General features: G+C 40.1%; 1 protein-coding gene across 12 annotated transcripts in view; it reads left to right on the forward strand.

Annotated features, from left to right (window-relative positions):
- Positions 1-17,891, forward strand: part of CLIP1 (CAP-Gly domain containing linker protein 1) — a 67,833-nt gene that overhangs the window by 5,977 nt on the left and 43,965 nt on the right. For all 12 annotated transcript variants that reach the window (XR_004253992.1, XM_032198868.1, XM_032198869.1 and 9 more), the window contains exons 2-3: positions 5,858-6,053; positions 6,497-7,065. Coding sequence is in view for 11 of the 12 variants with exons in the window: in XM_032198868.1 (XP_032054759.1) it covers positions 5,960-6,053; positions 6,497-7,065 (663 nt within the window). In the remaining variant the exon portion in view is untranslated. The remainder of the gene's footprint in view (positions 1-5,857; positions 6,054-6,496; positions 7,066-17,891) is intronic.

Consider the following 17,891-nt stretch of genomic DNA (forward strand, 5'->3'; position numbering starts at 1 on the left):
AAGGTGTTTTGAGCAGGAAGGTTATTGTTGTGGGATAAGGCTCAGCTTGCCTGCTCTGGGTGTGCTGACATTGCAATAAAAAATAAAAATAAAAAAATCGGTCGCTAATATATGGTAATGGGAGAATTTATATTCCTTCTTGGAAACAAAACAAGATGGTGGCAATTGTAAATTCTGTTTAGGGAGGGCGTGTGAGCCAAGCTGCTTTCTGCAATATATCTCTCTGCTCTATCCACGTCATCCAGCACTGCTTGAGGAGGGATGTTGGTGGATATGTCCCAGGCTAGCTGGTGGGCTTGCCACAGATGAATTCATCTCATTCCTGCTTGAACCTTTCAGAAGTTGGCCTCTGGGAGCTGGCACATTCTTGCACAGAGGGAAGTATTCTTAAAGAATTAGAATGAAGCAAATAGTGCAACATGAAGGCATTTACTTTGTTCAAAGCCAGGATATAGTTGTATTTTTAAACAGTGTATTATTTTCAAAAGCCTCTAAACTGAAACTTAAAGCATTATTTTAAGTGCTTTTCGAATTACATATACTCAGCTTTTACAGAAATGTAATAGCAGCCTAGGAAACCACAAATACAACTTGTAGAGCTGTGATAAAAATTAGGTCTGAATCATACAGAAGATGCTTATGTACTTTAAATTATTTGTCTTTGGCACTCTGTTTTAAGAATACCATAATGTTGGGAGATGTATGTGTAACCATGAGGTCTTGGAGTCCTTAAGGTAATTCACGGACCAGAAAAGAAAACTTCCCAGGTTCCAAAATTCCAAGTTATTTTCTCCCTAAACCATTGTTAGGATTTTCGAGGAATGATTCATGAGCTTTTGAAAGCTTGGCAATAGTGACATGAACATTAAGACTGTGAAAGAGATGGTTAAGAAATCTTGTTCAGGCTGCTTTTTCAAAAATAGTGCTTCGTTTTTATCTTTCATATTCTTTTATTTGTCTTAGGAAAGTGACATTTCTAGATTGTGGCGGTCTTTGAAATATATTTTCTGTTTCACTTTTCTACAGAAAGTGTTATCTGATTTATTTCCTATATGCTACATTTTCTTCATAGTATAGTAAGAATTTTTTAAGATCTTCTCTGTTTGCATAGCCCTTGGAGCTCTTCAGCAGTGTTAAGTACTCTATGCAACCATTTTTGAATATTTTCAACATATTTGTTATATGTATTTTGGAAAAAAATAAAAAAGTATTCTTAGCAGAGTTAACAAGTTGAAGTGGTCTCCTTTCTGAACTTAGAAAGGTGTTAGCTTTGAAAAGCCACAGTATTAGTCTCTTAATGGTATCAGCTGAGTTAGTATTATCTTTCCAATTTGAAATGTTTTGAAGAACTCATGCACAACTCATACCAGATGATCATTGTTTAAAATAATATTTTCACTTTATTGTACAAACAAACCACATGAGAGTAGCGTTCCAGCCTCAAAGTACGCTGCACAGAGTCAGACTGCATGTGTCTGCATGCAGAAGACCGGGATTACGCAGTCTGTTTCGAGTCAGCTCAAACATTATCCTGCTCTGTTCTGGAAAGTCCTCTTTGTTTCCACCCCAAATGGACAGACAACTTGCTTCTCTCCATGGAAACACTGTGTCTGCGCCACTGAAGTCACGAGTAGTGATGTTAGCAAGTGATTCTTCCTTACGCTGTCAAGTCACAGTTTCAAATGTTTTATCATTTAAGTGTTTTATCGTATTTTTAATGTTGGCACTGTGTGGCACTAGGTAAGGAGAGAGGTGATGGCAGCAGGCTTGTCAGATGTCAGCTAACCTTAAAGAGCAATTGGTGCTGCTACAGTCTTGTCGTGACTGTAGGGTTCTTAAGTGGAATAAGCTGAGACTCAAACGTTTTCTCTTTTTTTTTTGTAGTGCTAGTTGTTAAAATACACTCTAGAACAAAACCATGGTGGGCAGCTGTTTTATTATTGTGATTCAGATGGAAAGGATTCTGCTTTGAGGTAATGCTAAGAGCTTTTGGTACCAGATCTACTTTTGCTAAGGCTGTAATGTTTTCTGAGATGATTGGTAAAGCTTGACTGTAAATCAAAGGGTTTAATTGCATTTCACATGCATACTTCATTAGCAGTTTGTATGATGTATGAATGAAAACGTGCTTCGCCTTGCTCTCCTTTTATATTCTGGTTTAAATTTGCTATAGCTACTACCAGTTCTGGATGTCTGAACTTTTGGGAGTTCAGTCTGAAGTGCCTTAAGTTAGTATATTTTTTCCCTGGGTAATGTTTTTCTCCCCTCTGTTACTTACTGTCACTTCAGCACTCGAGCCTTTAGATATCTTTTCACTCATGAAACTGGAGCATAGGTAGTATTTAGTGTACATCACAATCATCTCACTCAACTGAGTGACATAGGCATGTTTCAGCAGTGTCTGTTGCTTCAGGAGCTGTCTGGCTGAATGCTTGTTTTAATTCGGTATTTTTTTTATTATTTTTTTTTAATCTCAGCTTGCCAAAATAATTCAATAATTCATATTTACTTATCAGAGTGGTAGGTTTTATTTTCTTGAATCAATGCTTTTCAACTTGTTTCTTGTGGATTAGTTCAAGGTCTGTGAAAGAGAACCAAGAAAAATAAGGATATTATCAACTGGCTAAAAGGGCCAATGTGAGGATTCATGTCTGCATTTGAGAGTTTGTAGTAGTCAATGCAAAAAAAAAAAGCATTTCATTCGAGAATGTCACACCATATGAAATCATGTATTTCCCAGTAGCAGCACAAGTGTAAAGCTTGTGTTTAAAATCTTCTCTTTGCTCCCAACAACAGCGTTCGTAAAATGTGCGACTTTCTGAACACTTAAGTAGTGTGTATTATCAGGCTTTATGGGCATTTCCTTAGGTTCTTGATCTGATCTTTTGAGAAAATTGCAGTTGATGTTACTGCCTATTTGTTATAAAAATTCTTTCCAGGAGAGCTGAGCAAGATTCAGAGAAGGGACGCGAACAAATTGAGACAAGCAGCTAGCTGCCCTCTCTCATGAGGACTAAAATGAGGTAATTGACATCTGAAGCCTGTTAGGAAGTGCCTAAATCACTCGTTAGAAACTTGGGCTTTCAGTGTTTTGTGAATTCTATTAGGAAATATCAAGGTCCCGCCTATTTCTAAGACTCAAAGTTGCATTTTCCCTGTTGCAATAAGGCACTAAATTGCCAAAATGTTTTGCCTATATTTTAGCAGTTTGTTGCATTAAGCTACAATTTCAGGAACTCTGAAACCAGGGCACAAGGGATTGTGTTACTTCTGGCCTAGTTGAAGGCTTGTGCATTGAAAAAGGCAAATGACACAGCAAATACATAACCTCTGACTGTGGAGAGCAGGATTAAAATATGAATGAGCACCTTGAGCCAGGAAATGCAATATTAGAAGGTTCTAGCTTTCTGTTGGCCAAAGGCTTGTTAAACGTCTATTAATAAATAATTATTTGAAACAGGCAAGATGTAATTTTGCGGGGTGTTTTAGTGTGTTTTATTCTTTCAATATTCCTATCCTTGCATGATACAGGTGTTTACTAACTGAGTGGTACTGGAATGGGGTCTGGGGAAATAAAAGGAAAACAAACAGAAATGGTAATATGTGGAAAACAGAGGCAGAATACTGTAAGCACATTTTTAGTGTCCTGGTTTTAGAAGGAGGTCTTCCTTAGGGAAACTTGCTTCTGGTCCAAATGAGGTGGTTGAATTCCCATAAATGTTGCGTTTGACACTGTCAAAGAGGACTTTGAACTAAAAAGAACTGACCTTGATAACTCCTGCATTCCTGTATTTGTACCACGTCCATCCTTATTGTGTAGAGTTTTCCTGTTTTGTGGATTTAGATGGGTTGAGGAAAAAATAATAGAAGCAGGCGTGGAGATCCTGGCATTGGAAGGAAGGGAATAGGGATGAGGAAGACAAGGCAGTGTGTATGTGGGAGAGAAAAGGATGAAAATATGAAGAAATCTGATGCACGCAGATTTAGCAGGGAAGATAGGTATGTAGTAAGAGGGAAAAAACAAGTGTTTCTTCTGTGTTGAGTGACATATAACATGCTCCTGTGCCCCTGTATAGCTGTGTGCTCCTCGGTTCTTGTGTAGCTTTATGACATTTCATGTCTGTCCCTCTGCTTTGATTTTAGAGCTAACTCTGCTTTCATGTTCATGAACATGAAAGCTCCCGCTTAGAAATTATTAGTGAACTGGCATACGACAGGCAAAAACAATGGAGAAATTTTTCACTTTGGTAGTCATAACTCTGCAGATGGGTGACTGACATACTTCTGGCAATGCTAGAAAAATGTTCATCAGTCTGCACAGTACTGCTTGGAGTTTTCATGGAGTATAACTTAAATTGTAGACAAACATGCAGTCAAGGCAGTAATTAAAACTTTTTAAAGTATAACATTTTTGCAGACTTAGAAAATGACTTGAATTTGGCATAGCCAATCTTGAAATAGCCAAAGAAACGTTTCTTTGCTATTTACGTTCACAAAGCATCATGACAGATACTTTCTTTTTTTTTTCCAAGGTGAATTGATTTTTAGGAACACTAATTTCTGTAATGTGCTGGCTGTTAATAACACAGGAAGGGTAAAACTTCTCCTGGTAGGTAAAAGGCTTTTCTCTAGCTTTTATTCCTGTACTACGATATTCTCTGCCCTCACTAGGGTTTCTCTTGCCTTGAAATGTGCCAGTTATGTGCACCTGGGCACTGCTGGTGAGGGTTTGGGGAGCCTGCAGTTGGGCAGCTTTTTGCCTGTGCATGTGTACTGACAGCTGCCAAAATGCCACGTGAATCGCAGGACGGAGACCTGGCTTCTGTTTGTCGTGTCCTGAGCAAACAGTTGAGCAAGCAGTCTGTTGCTACATATCTGCTTGCCTTTTTTTTTTTTTTTTTGTCCAGGTTTTTGTTTACATGTGTGTTGTTTTTCAGGGGAGCATAGCTGTTCTGTCAGTGCCCTAAATACAAGGCTCAGCAAATATCCTGGCTGTGTTCGTGCAGACCAGTTTATGCTTTTGATGGTAGGGGGAGACCAGTCAGCTTACAGTTTGGTTTTAATTCATGTTATAGATAAAAAAAAAAAAAAAAAAAAAAGCCTTTCTAAAGCTTTTGTAATCAGAAGGAAGATGCCTTCTGTGGCTAAAACCTCAAGGCACAGTTCCTGAAAGTCTTATAGTTGGCATGCTGGTCCGAGCAGCGCAGGGAGGAGCAGGGCCCCCCTCCTCTTTCCAGCGCAGAGCTGGGGCACTTCTGGGGACTGAGCGAAGTGTCTTGTGATCTCGGACACGCGATTCCCACATTGCTGAGGTAGATGTTTACTTCTTAGTTGCCATCATTTAACTCTGTTGATCAGCCTTAGCTTTTCAGTTCCAATCTCTTTAAAACTTCATTCTTTTTATCCTGAATTTCCCTGTTCTCTTGATTTTTCTTGCAGCTAATTCTCCAGTCTCAAGTTATTTTTGTTGGGATATTGCAACACTTGAAAAATGTGACTGAAAACAGTAGGGCGTGCAGAGTGGTTATATCTGTGCGTAATGTTGTTAGTAATGCAGTTAAGGGCTTTGTTTTTCTTAAAATAGCCTTCAAGTTTAAAGCTCGACATGAATACAGCAGCATTCACTGAAGAGAGTTATTTTGATGCTTTAGGTTCAGATTGGTGTCTTTTAATAGGAAATAACTTTTGAATAAATTGAAGGCTTGGAATTGTTATCCTGGGAAATGCTGCTGGTTGTTACTGTGAAGTGCATTTAGCATGCGTTTCATATACAGGCTCTGTGTGTGTATGTAGGGTACTTTATTCTGCAGGAGCTCCAATACTTATTTTGTTTCATGCCTAATATTTTTCTGTACAGGTTTACTCCAGAGTTGGAAGACAGAGAATAGTATATTGTATCCATGTTTGGAAAAAGGTAGTTGCTGTAGACGAAGAGGACTAACTCTGATATCACAGAAAGATGAGTATGTTAAAACCAAGTGGACTTAAGGCTCCTTCAAAGACCATCAAGCATGGGGCTACGTTACTGAAAGCACCTGCATCTGTTGCAACCGGTAAAGAATATTTAAATATCTTAACTTTTATTCATCTCTTACAAAAAAATCTTCTAAAAGCTATGAGCATACACTACTTCTACTATTTACACTAAAACACTTTTGCTTGTATTTCTGATGTAACAAAAATGATGTGTAAAATATGCAAAAAAAATAATATACTGATTGAATGCCATCTTGGTTCAAAACAAAATGTTTTTAAATGGTTTTGATAAAAATCTTGTGAAGATTATATTAAATGTGTTGTGTCTCTGTCCTTAGGCTTTGAGTTACTGTGTTCTGGAGATTACAGTATTTTCATAATTAAGAAAACATGGAATTGTGCTCTTCCTCTTAGAAATAATGTTTTTCCAAGTGCTCATTACTTTCAAACTATGTAATGATGCTTCCTGGAATATAAGTGCATTTGATTCCTGTTGCTTTCTCTTTGTGCTTGATTCCAGCTCCAGCAGAAAAAGCAGCTTCCAGTGAAAAGTCCGCAAGTACAACCACTGCAGATGCACATGACGAGTTTGTGGATGATTTCAGAGTTGGGGAACGTGTTTGGGTCAATGGAAATAAACCTGGCTTTATTCAGTTTCTTGGTGAAACACAGTTTGCTCCAGGACAATGGGCAGGGATTGTTCTAGACGAACCAATTGGTAAGAACGATGGCTCTGTGGCTGGAGTTCGCTATTTCCAGTGTGAACCCTTGAGGGGAATATTTACAAGACCATCGAAATTGACAAGAAAAGTGCTGACAGAAGATGAAGCCAATGGTACTCAGGCAGCTCATGCATCTAGAGCTACATCACCAACTTCCACATCGACTGCTAGCGTGGTGTCTTCGTCCCCTGCTGCGCTTCCCCCATCAGGAATTCCACAGAAAACAACACTTGCTGCTAAGGAACATTCAACTCCTTCTCAGATTAGCAATCTTTCAAAAACTGCAAGTGAATCTATATCAAATCTTTCTGAAGCTGGATCACTAAAGAAAGGAGAAAGGGAGCTCAAAATTGGAGACCGAGTTCTGGTAAGATTTCCGTGCAGTTTCCGTGTCTGTTTTTTGCTTGATGAATTGTAACTTCTCTTAACACTCAGAACTTCTCTACTGTTTCCTTGATCAGGTAATGTAAATTCATGTTCTAGCTTTCTTTTCATTGGGTGTCTTCTGTAGGTAAGCTCTTCCCATGCAGTTTTGCATGTTATAGGGAGGTTTTTGCAGTGCCAAGACAAAATGGTTAATTTGGCAACGTCTATTTTGTTATGTTTTGCCAGTGTTTGCTCAAGACCAAATGTTTTTATTAACCTATACTCAGTTTGTCTTTCTAGAACTGCAGTCCTACTACATAAAATCTGAGCTCGTTAGATTTCCATGCATCACTCTTTCCCTATTCAGGGCTGTATCTTTAGAAAGCTAACAGTTCAGTAATTGATTGTTCCCTTGAGTAGTGATAGGCAGCGACAGAAGTAGTCACATAATGCCACTGATCACCCAGGATTTACGTGTTCTGTTGGTGATGTGCCATGTTACTTGGCTGCCCTTCATAAATTCAGAACCATAAATGCTTCTGCTGATGGATCGCTGTCATCCTTTTAAAAGGGAGCTAAGTTTTGTTAATTTTTTTTTTTTTTTTAATAATTGTATTGTGTACCTTTCATGTTTGGATCGATATTATATGGGCTGGTATGGGTTTTCTTGTAGAGGCAGTGGGAATGAAGATTTACCATAACAGCCATGGTTTGATGCTAGTAAGGTCCCAAATTCTGTTTAAGTAGAACAGATTAAACTTAGTATTTCGTCCTCTCTGCTTCCTGTTTGCCTTAAGTCTTCCTGTTGAATCATCAAATGGTAGTTTGAGGTTCCTAGCACAGCATAACAGTGATGCATGTGTGTAATTTACATGCCAGTGTCAGACAGTGTGCGCAGGAATATGAATGTTAAATGGACAGGTTTCTTGTCTGATGGTTTTTAACCCTTCCTGTTGTGTTTTTTGTTTTTTTTTTTTTTGTAAATATTCAAATTTTGGTATTAAGAAAAATGAAATTTTTGATCCCAGGCTAATCTTTTTTAGTAGATCCTAGGCTCTGCTAATTCCTAGTAATAATTCAAATATAAATGTCTTAGGTCTCCAGATCACTGGGAATAATAGAAAAGTTGGCTGAATAATCCATTCATCCACTAGGGTTTTTTTTCCTTGCCACCGAACCCCTTCCTGGCCAGCACCATGGACTGTAGAGCTGGACAATTAGTGAGGGATTGCTGGAAACCGGCCTCAGAGCACCAGTTACTGTGAAAGACCTGCCTGTCACTTACTGTGGCTTGCCTAGGCGATCCATCTCCATCACTGCTACAATTGCAACTGGACCGCTCTGTGGCACGTCATTTGTTTTTCATTTATACTGGCAGCAGGAGCTTTTCAGTAATGTTACGCAAGGTGAGAGGCTTTATGGCATTTGTACTTCCCACCTCAGCACAGGATTTCCCCTCTGAGCCTTGAGACGCTGCAGTCTGACCGCCCTGTTGGTACCAACTAAATGCTGCCTCCCTTCCTCACTGCTTGCACTGACTGCTATTGAATACTCAGTGAAGGTCCTTAGCAATATGCCGTGCTGATTAGATACGTGGGGAAAACAACTGCTGAGAATTGCAGCTTGAAAACAGTGAGCCTCCAGCAGTGCAGGATTGCAGTTCAGCAGAACAATGAATTCATGATAGACAAAAGCTCATTTGGGAGTCTTATTAAAATACTTAACTGGAAAAGTATGTCCTCAAGGGCAAATTCATATACGGGTAAGGCACAGCTCATTAGCTAAGATTACATTCTAGAATGGACTTCAGATGTGGCTCAACTTTGTTGATCTTTGTGTGTGATCTAGGGTGGGGAGTGTAGCCTTGGAGTATTTCAATCTGGTAATTTTTTTCCTCTAACTTTGATTTTTAAATGTATTTAATAGGAGTTATCTTAAATTGATCTGTTCAAATTTTTAGTTAGGAACTGACTGGGTCTCAATGGTACCTTCAACAATAACAGCTAAATGATAGCGTGTTTTTTTTTTCCTGCCTCATCTGGGTTATCAGGAAACAAGAGGCCATTCTGGCAGATGTTTAAGTGCCAGAGAAATGCGTTTACCAATTCACATCTCTCCTCGGCTTTTTCTGCATTACAAAAAAGTTGACCTAGGCTTGCTGAACCTGAAATGCTGTGTTCAAAGCATTTCAGGCTTGACAAATTAGCATTTCCCAGCAGCTAAGCTTTGTTGGAACATTTTTCAGTTCCTACTGAAATGTTAGTCCTGTTTCCCTGGAAGAAGAGAAGCTGTAAACTCTTCACGATTGCTTTTGCTTTGTGTCACAACAAGTTACTGCATCGAGTGTTCATAGCCAGCGGTGTGGGGATGAGGTAGCTTGGTTAAAGGCTGTGTGTGCAAAGAGATCCTGAAGAGCTGATTAAGGCTCTAGTGCATGGTGTTTGTTGTTTTGTGGGGATAGAAAAAATGTCTTAAGTTTATTTCCTCATTCCTTTGATGTCTCCATTTGTTTCACCAGTCTTTGGTGTACTTAGTTAGAATTCACTAATCCTACATGGTCCCATATTTATAGTTGCTCCCAAACTTCCACGGCAAAACTTTAAAAATATCCAGATATTTAGTAGTAAAGGAAGTTTTCAATGTTAGGTATCTATTTCTGCTTTAATTAGGTAGAAAGAAAGGAGTCGTAAAGGATCTTCCCTTAATTCAAATACCATTAGGAAGAGTAGTGGTGACACACAAACTGTTTGGGATGCTCAATCAGATGGTTGTCAGGGAAAAGAAATTCCCTGGTAGAAAACAAGTGGAGTTGTGGGGTGATCACCTACGTATTCTCGAATGCCTGCCAGCTTGGAGTGTTGTGTGTTAGGTTGTGCAAAACGATGCAATACTTGTGGAGATGAAAAGATTCAGGAGGCAAAGCTTTACATTGATGTGCAGGCTTGCTTTTCCAGGGGCAGAACACGTTTTTCCAAGAGGCCTGGCATGCTTAAACAAACAAAAAAAAAGTTTCCTTAACATGAAAACAGGCAGTGCTGAAAGGTATATATGTCTGCTGAGTCAAGTTGCTGTGTTTTCTAATTTCTCTTCCCTGAGATTCTGGAGGAGTCAAAGCAAAACAAAAGCAAATCAAACTACGTTGAGTGAATGCATGAGCTGAAGCAATAAACGCCAACAAGGATGTTCCTCAGCAGCAGGAGACATCCCTTAGATTTCTATAATTTGCTCCTTCTCAGAGATGATCAGGTCAGAAGAGTGCACAAGCTCTCTGCTGGCTTGGAAATCTTCTTCAGATCCCAGTGTATCTGAGCCAAACTCACCAAGCCTGCACTTAATTGCCTGACTGACTCAAAGCTGAGCAGTACTTTTCCTTTCACTAACAAGTATGATGAAATACTTCATGTTCATATGTAGAAACGCTGAAAAAAACAGGGAGATAAGGTACATATTTAAAGAACTGTGGTTTCTGACACGTAACTCATTGTTATTCAACTTTTCATTTGTTGTATTGATGTATAACTTATGGGAAAAATAGCTGAATCAAAGGAAAAGCTATTAACGCAAAGCATAATTAAATAGCTCTGTCTTAACCATAATTTCCACTCTTAACATCTGAAGTATGTTCTCGGATCTGGATGTGATTTAGTTGTTAGAGAGAGGACATTAACTCTGGGCAGCCTGATCTCATATTTGGGGGTTGCTGTAACGTACGAAATGTCTTTGGGGAAATCCACACTTCCTTCATTGCATCGGTCCAGCCTCTCTGGGGTTAATGACAGCGCAGTCCAAAGTTTAGCACAGCTAGAGCTGATTTGCCTACTGAAAATGAGGCTGCAGTTTTAGTGTTTTAAAGCTAGTATAAATAGGAATTCCTATGCAGAGAGAGTGGTCCTGACCTCTCTTGTCTGCTCCCTTTTTGTGCCGGTGGAGGTGTTGTCACCAGGTAGTAAAGCAGGTAGGGAAAGAAAAGGCCTAGCTGTGAACTGATTTCATAAACAAATTGCTGTCAGGCTCAGCTGGTTTCTGTTTCCTGCTCCAGTCGCAGCCAGAGAAGCTGTTTGCCCTGGCATTGCAAACACTTATGATAGCACAGCCCCATGCAAAGTTGGTTTAAACAAACAAACAAAGAAAACCAAAACCCAACCTGTTGAAATAAAACGGGGAAACCCGCTTTGTGGGACAGTTGTTGCACCTCCTAAAGGTTAAAGCAGCTTTGAGAGCATCTTAGGTTTTTGCTGGATGGACCAGATGCTGTATTTGTAAATAAATAAATATATAAACATCTTATCAACCTAAAGGGCCTTAGCCTTCTCAAAGGATTAAAGTGCTTTCATTCATTTAACCGGTTACAGCTTCACCGTGGTCTGCCAAATCTGATGCTTCTGGAGCTGAGCTGGAAAGCTGTAACTCGGGCCTCTGTCCATATGTTCCCTCACAAAAGGCTACAAAATGGATTGATAGGCATCTGCTGAGGGGGCCTTTTTGCAAAGTTATTCTCTACGCATGAATAACATCTAATTTCTTTTTATTGTGTCTGTTTTATGGCGTTCACTGTAAGTTATTTCTCGCTTAGTTATTTCTTATGAAGTTCTTTAGTGTTGCAGAGGCCGATAGGAGATTATTGTCGGATTTGTTTCCACCCATGTAACTTATCTTCAAGTAAACATCGTGTAAGGCTGCCAACTGATTAAACTCCAGCACTCTTAAAGGGGAAAAGATTTCACATGTTGAGAGAAGTTTCTCCCTTTAAAAAGCAATCCTGCGTTGCTAATATGGTATTTTTAACTTTTCCATTTTCTAGCTTGTGTAACATTCTGAATAGAAAATTATTTTCTGAGTTTAGCCTATTTAAAAATCTAAAATAGCCCATATTTAGCTGTTAGAAAAGCAAATATCCATTTGCATTGCTACAGTTAGAGCAGTGCAAAAACATCTTGCCATAATGCATACGAGGATAGAAAAGGAAGAAAGATTTGGAAGTTACGGACGTGCAATCGTTGTGGCTGTCCCCTCCTGAACCTCACTTGTACTTGCAAATGCACGGCATGCCTAGCTGCTCAGCCAGGCTTTTGCCTTATCCTGGAGCTGAGTTGACTCTAAGGTGTTTAGATGGCTTTGTCATGTTAAGTTAAGGGATCCTCATATTTATGGATGTACACTGAGACAGTGTTTTAGCTATTGTAAAGTATGCATCTATAATGCAGATTAGTTTGTGAAATGGCTGCTGCAGCATGGAATATGAGAATATAGCTGAAGGACAGAGGGTGAAGCCTGGCTGTAAATCATTGTCTTGGTGATTTTTCTCTGAACAAACTGCAGCTATCCTTTTGTGCTAGCTTTAAGCAATTTTCAGGACGTGTCGTTACCTGTCTGCTTCTGGGTGAATAAGATGTTAAATTTATATCATCGGTGCAGCAAGGTGCCAAGTCGTGTCTAATCGTGAGTCCTTTGGTTTTGGCAGCTCCTAATTTAACTGCATTGCAAGTGAGTTATTGTGACCAAACAGCCATAACAGGCGACTTCCCGCAGTCGTGGTAAGGGTTTGTTCATGTAAGGCTGAACTTCTTTTGCGTGTGGGCTCTGTCTCCCTTCCCCAAGGAGTGACATCCAGGAACACGTTGTCCTTGGCCATTTCTGCACAGGATGGGCGAAGGAACAGTTTATTTATTTACTTACTGGAGTCTTGGCCTTTGCTTTTTTCATGGTGGCAAATTAACAGGTGACTTTTGTAGTATGCAATTGCTTGTTAGATTTTTATATTACTTCCTTTGTGAATAACTGGACTGCAGGAATTGAGCCTTGAGAGCAGATCGTGTTTAATTATTAAATTGGTTTCTTCTGGCAGTGGAGGGTTGTGTGATAACTCCCTATCCATGTGAGTGTCTTATTGCACATTAGCTCGGTTGTCTGCTTTGGCCTTGGTTTTGAACTTTACCTAGCTACAACCAAATCTGATAGAAAAGTAGGGGTTTCAAATATAACTCCTTACAAGTTTGATAAAAACAGATAATCAAGTTTTTTGGAGCTTTGCTGTACCTCCACAGATTTTTGCATGTCAGAGAATCTGCATGAGCAAGGTCTTGTCTAAATGCTGTTCTCATCAAATGGGAGCAGCTGCAGTCACTCTTACATTTTTAGATAGCAGTCACTCGAGCATGATATCCAGTGCCACAGGAAAAGCAGCATCATTAATCCTGCTATTCACAGAATTGCTGGTTTGAAAGATCTGAGTCACAGAAGTAGGTTTAAAGTCTGGTAGGTACTCCAGCACTCTTCTAGTTGTGCCTTGATCAAGTGCCTGATGTTACTCAGATATTTTGAAAAGAAATATGATGAGCTGGAAAAGTAGAAGCTAAACTGTCCAACATCAGACAAAAAAGGGGAAGGGGAGGCAAAACTGACAGAGCTGATGTTGTGTCAGTGCTATTCAGCGCTTTGATTCTCGCTCTGGAAGTAATTGTAAATCCATCCTGATAAACCTCTGGATGGTCAGAGAGGTAAATAACAATGCGTGGAGCAGTCCGGAGGGACTTGTTTCATCCCCACAGCCCAAGCTGTTGGTTGAATTTTGCATTCGATGGCAGTGTGTGCAAGCATAAGAAGGAGAAGATAAACTGTGTCACAGCCACGGGGAGCTCCCTCCTGGAGGGGACAGCAGCTCTGGAAGATCCAGGAGCCAAAGGTACCGAAAAGGAGTTCATGGTTTGATGCTGTGGCAAAAGGACTGATGAGAATATGTAGTCCTCTGAGCAGGGCTTACCGTGCTTCTGGTCACTGCTAGGACATTGTGTAAAGCTACAGCCTTCGTGTTTTGAAAAGCATGTTGGGAACATTGGAGAGGATTCAGAACACAGCTGCAAAATGACTCAAGCTGGAGAACGTAGCTTGCAATAAAAGATCTGGAGAACTCAATCTGTTTTATCTATGAAAGCAAAAGTTGAGGTGGCTTGCTTACAGTGCGTGCTCTTGCGTGGTGAATGCTGGTTGCAGGAGAGCTCTGCAGTCTTACAGATGAAAGCCTAATGCGAGTCAGTGGCTAGAAGCCACAGTCAAATTGTTTTATTTCAAATCTAAATATGTTTTTAATAATGGAGAGATTAACTATGAAAATAAGCTGCCAGTGGAAGTATGCTTTCTTATGGTTATCAGCTCTGATCTAAAAACATCAACACGTACAGCTTGGTTCAGCGCTGTTACAGGGTTCATTACAGATGTAAGCAGATGAAATTAAAAGACCTGTTTTGGGAGAATCAGAGGAGATGACCTGGTGGTTCCCTCTGGCCTTGTGTGGGTGAAAGATTCAATTAAATACAATTGCTTCTGCCAGCTGGAAGTGCTTCCTCTAAAGTTTGAGGAACAGCTGAAAGACAATTCTGAGTAGTAGATCCCAGGTTTTTCAAATGTGTTTGTGAGCCTGGGTGCTTTTTGTTTTGTCAGGTGTTGAGTGTAAGGGGTTTGAGTGCTTCTGGAAATGCCCAGCCTCTGTCACAGACACGGAAATATCCAAGTGAAGCTTTTTCACCATAAATCAGTCCTCAGGCACGAGGGAGGCAGAGCTTTTCCACTCTGCTCATCCAGCATGAGTAAATGATACTGTTTTGGGGACAAAGTTTCAGAAGTGGGTATCCTCTCTTCAAAGAGATTTGTGCTTTTCAGTAAAGGTGGTCTCAAAGTTTAGACCATCTCTTTTTCTTTTTTTTTTTTTTCTGGGTTATTCTGGTTTATGTTTCCTCCTTCTGCTTGTCTAGAAATGCAGCTCTACACACGCTCTCACGAAGTCTGACATGCTCATCCCAAAGTGCTTTCATCAGGAAGTTTTTGAAGTTTTTAACCGCTTCAGGTTTACAAACCTGTTTTATTACTTCACTTTGCATGGCAGCAAATTAAGGTGAGCTTAGTTAGTATTTGATAAATGGGACTTACTCACTTTTTCCATGTGTTTGACATAACAGTAGTGAATTCCAAACAAATTTCCTCACCTTGCCATGATTGCTAGCCTAACCTAGATACTCAGGTGTATTAGCGCTTTGTGTTTTACAGCTTGCCTATACTGAGTGTGATAACATTTTAAAAAGAGGTCTGGCAGTTCTTTTCTCTGCTCCATTATTTTGTGACCTGACTTAAAATGAACCAAGGTCATGGAAAACTGCCTTCTTGGTACTGATGCTCCATTTCTCCATATAGCTTTTAGAAACTTGTGCTGACCCTGTCTCTAAAACCAAAAGCTTGGAAAGCGTTTGCTTACAGCTGAGCAAAACTGTAGATAGCTTCATCAATGCCATTAGCACTTTACTGCCATGGTGTACTGCAGTTCCTACTATCGGTAAGGATAAACATGTCAGTGTTTGCAGAAGCCAGAACTGTAGTAGCTGGCGATTCAAAGAAGCTCGATTAGGTCTGGGGAAAAAAATAAAAAATAAAAAATAAAATCTTTGGCATTCTTCCTTGCGTCTTGTTTTAAAATAAGCCTGGTACCATGGTTACAAGACCAGTCACATGGCTCTTCTCCTGGGATCTCATGTTGCGCATCCCCATATGTTCCCGGGACATGAATTCGTCCTCGTGCTCCCTCCTACCGGGCCCTGGGCTGGGGTCCCGTGTGCATCCCCCGTGCCCTCTGCAGCAGCTCCAGCCAGGACCAGCCCTTGCCAAGGCTCCTCTTCCGATCGCCTCCTGCGGGGAGTTGGATGCCGTATCTTCCAAATCAGTGCCATACATTTTTTACCTAAGAGTGGAAGGTGAGCAGGGCCAAGGTATGAACCGAGAAGGAATGCGTGTTCTGCACCCAAGGTTAACCCGTGTTTTCCTGGAGCTGGCTCTATGGGCTGAGAGGTTTATTTCCAGTTTGAGTTGGTGGGAACAGCCTACAAACAATTTTCCCTGTCTCTGGGAGCCTTTGCTCCTAACTATCCCTTTTCACTAGTGGCTTCAGATAGCTCTGTCATGCTTTCCCCAGGCACCTTTCTCTGGAAAGTCTTTTATTTATCTATTTTATTTTTTTAGTAGTTGACCTGCCACAAAACCACAATAAGCTTCCTGGCCACTTCTGCAAAAGTTGCTGAGGAATCCCTCTGTGCAACTGCAAGCCTGACTATTGTCTGCGAGGGGATGCTCCTTATCTGGGCTATTGTTTTAGATTTCCTGCCTCATTTCTTTAATGGGTTCTTTCTGGCCTCCTTTGCTTTAACTCTGTTTATTCAGGCAGAAAACAGTACAAAACCGACCAGTGAAACAGTACACATGGAGCTAAACAGTCTTTCTTTTCACCTAAAGATTATCCCAAATTTAACTTGTTATTAAAAGCAAACAAAACAAAACAACAACAAAAAAAAGAAAACTTGCTAGAAAGGGAATGACAAGGACAACTTGGTACCCCTGACAGCACACACATGCATGTTTTTCCCTCGCACTGTTCAGTTAAATGTTATTTATACTTATGTTTATGGTACTTATCCTCTAGAAAAAGTAGGTTATGTATGAGGGTGAATAACGTGTGGACTTCAGGGATAGCTTTTCCCACAAAATACTTTGAAAAAAACAATATTAGGTCTTCCCTCTTCATCCCTGTGCCCTGGAGGCTTAGAGGAGATCTGGATTCCAGGGGACTGTTTTGGTCACTTTGGTCAGTTTCCTTTCCAAGGCAGTACTCTCGCCTTTTTTTTTTTTTTTTTTTTGAGAGGGGATGTTTGTCTGTTCTCTGCCAAGAACACCAAATACCAAACATTCTACTTCTACTAGTTACTATATTAGGCTGACTCGTGATAACTGTAAACTTTGTGTATTTTTATTCCATGGAGAACGATTTGCTATGGCAAGACATAAATGTAATCTGCAGGTTAAGTCTTGTTTCAAGATCTCTAATGACAGAAGAAAAGGGGGCTGCCACCTTAAACAGGGATGAAAAATATCTGCTTTTCCCATTTCAGTAAGATCAAAGGGGTTAATTATTCTTCCTTGGTTTTCTGAGGCTTTAAGTGTGTGGATTAGGATTTTCTTACCCTCAGCTGAAGCCCTGGATCTCTAATAGAGCTGTCAGCTCTGCGCAGTTGATGAACTAGGAGCTAGAGCACAAATGTGTGTCATCTAACTTAGTACTTTGAGGACACTTAGTGCTTTCATGCAAGCTAATGTACTCCATTTCCAGGCTCCTCACACTTAACCTCTTGTGCGAACACTTCTCAAATGTATTAAAATGAATTATCTAGTGTACTGCGATCATGCACCCTAATTGATGGCACAAGAAGCCTGTTGTTCTCTGGTTACCCTGGGAAGCTCCCCACAAGGAATACAATGTCTAATGGAAAAATTACATAAAGTCCTAACATACTTTTCAGCACATAAAAAGGAAAATTACAGTCTTTGTGTTAGCAGGTTACTGCTAACATTCTGCTAAGGCTGTGAAATAAATCCCTCATCATGTAATGAGTGCTGGAAAATACAAGTGAAAAAAACAACAGTCCTGAAAACATCCACACTGAATCCAGTGACTCTCTTGAAGAGGTAGTTTTCATCAACATTTGCTTGTTTTCTTGGTGCTGGATACCGGCTGAACAGATTTTCACACCAATAGGGCACAGCATATTGTCATTCTGACCTGCAAGAACCCTGCAGCTCTGGCTCGTGGCCCTTCTTGGCAAACGTCAGTCCCACTGAACACCTTTTGCTTCTTCACCTAATTTAATTCCTTCCTCCTCTGGGAGTTATAAAACATGGCAAGTAAGTGGAACAGGATCAAGATGGCTGTAAAGATGTAGGTTTTTAAGTTTGAAAGCAAATCATTTCTAATCTTCTATTTAGGGCTATTGAAAAAAAAAAAAAAAAAAACCA

Source organism: Aythya fuligula, chromosome 17 (assembly GCF_009819795.1).
Source record: "Aythya fuligula isolate bAytFul2 chromosome 17, bAytFul2.pri, whole genome shotgun sequence".
NCBI classification, from domain to species: domain Eukaryota; kingdom Metazoa; phylum Chordata; class Aves; order Anseriformes; family Anatidae; genus Aythya; species Aythya fuligula.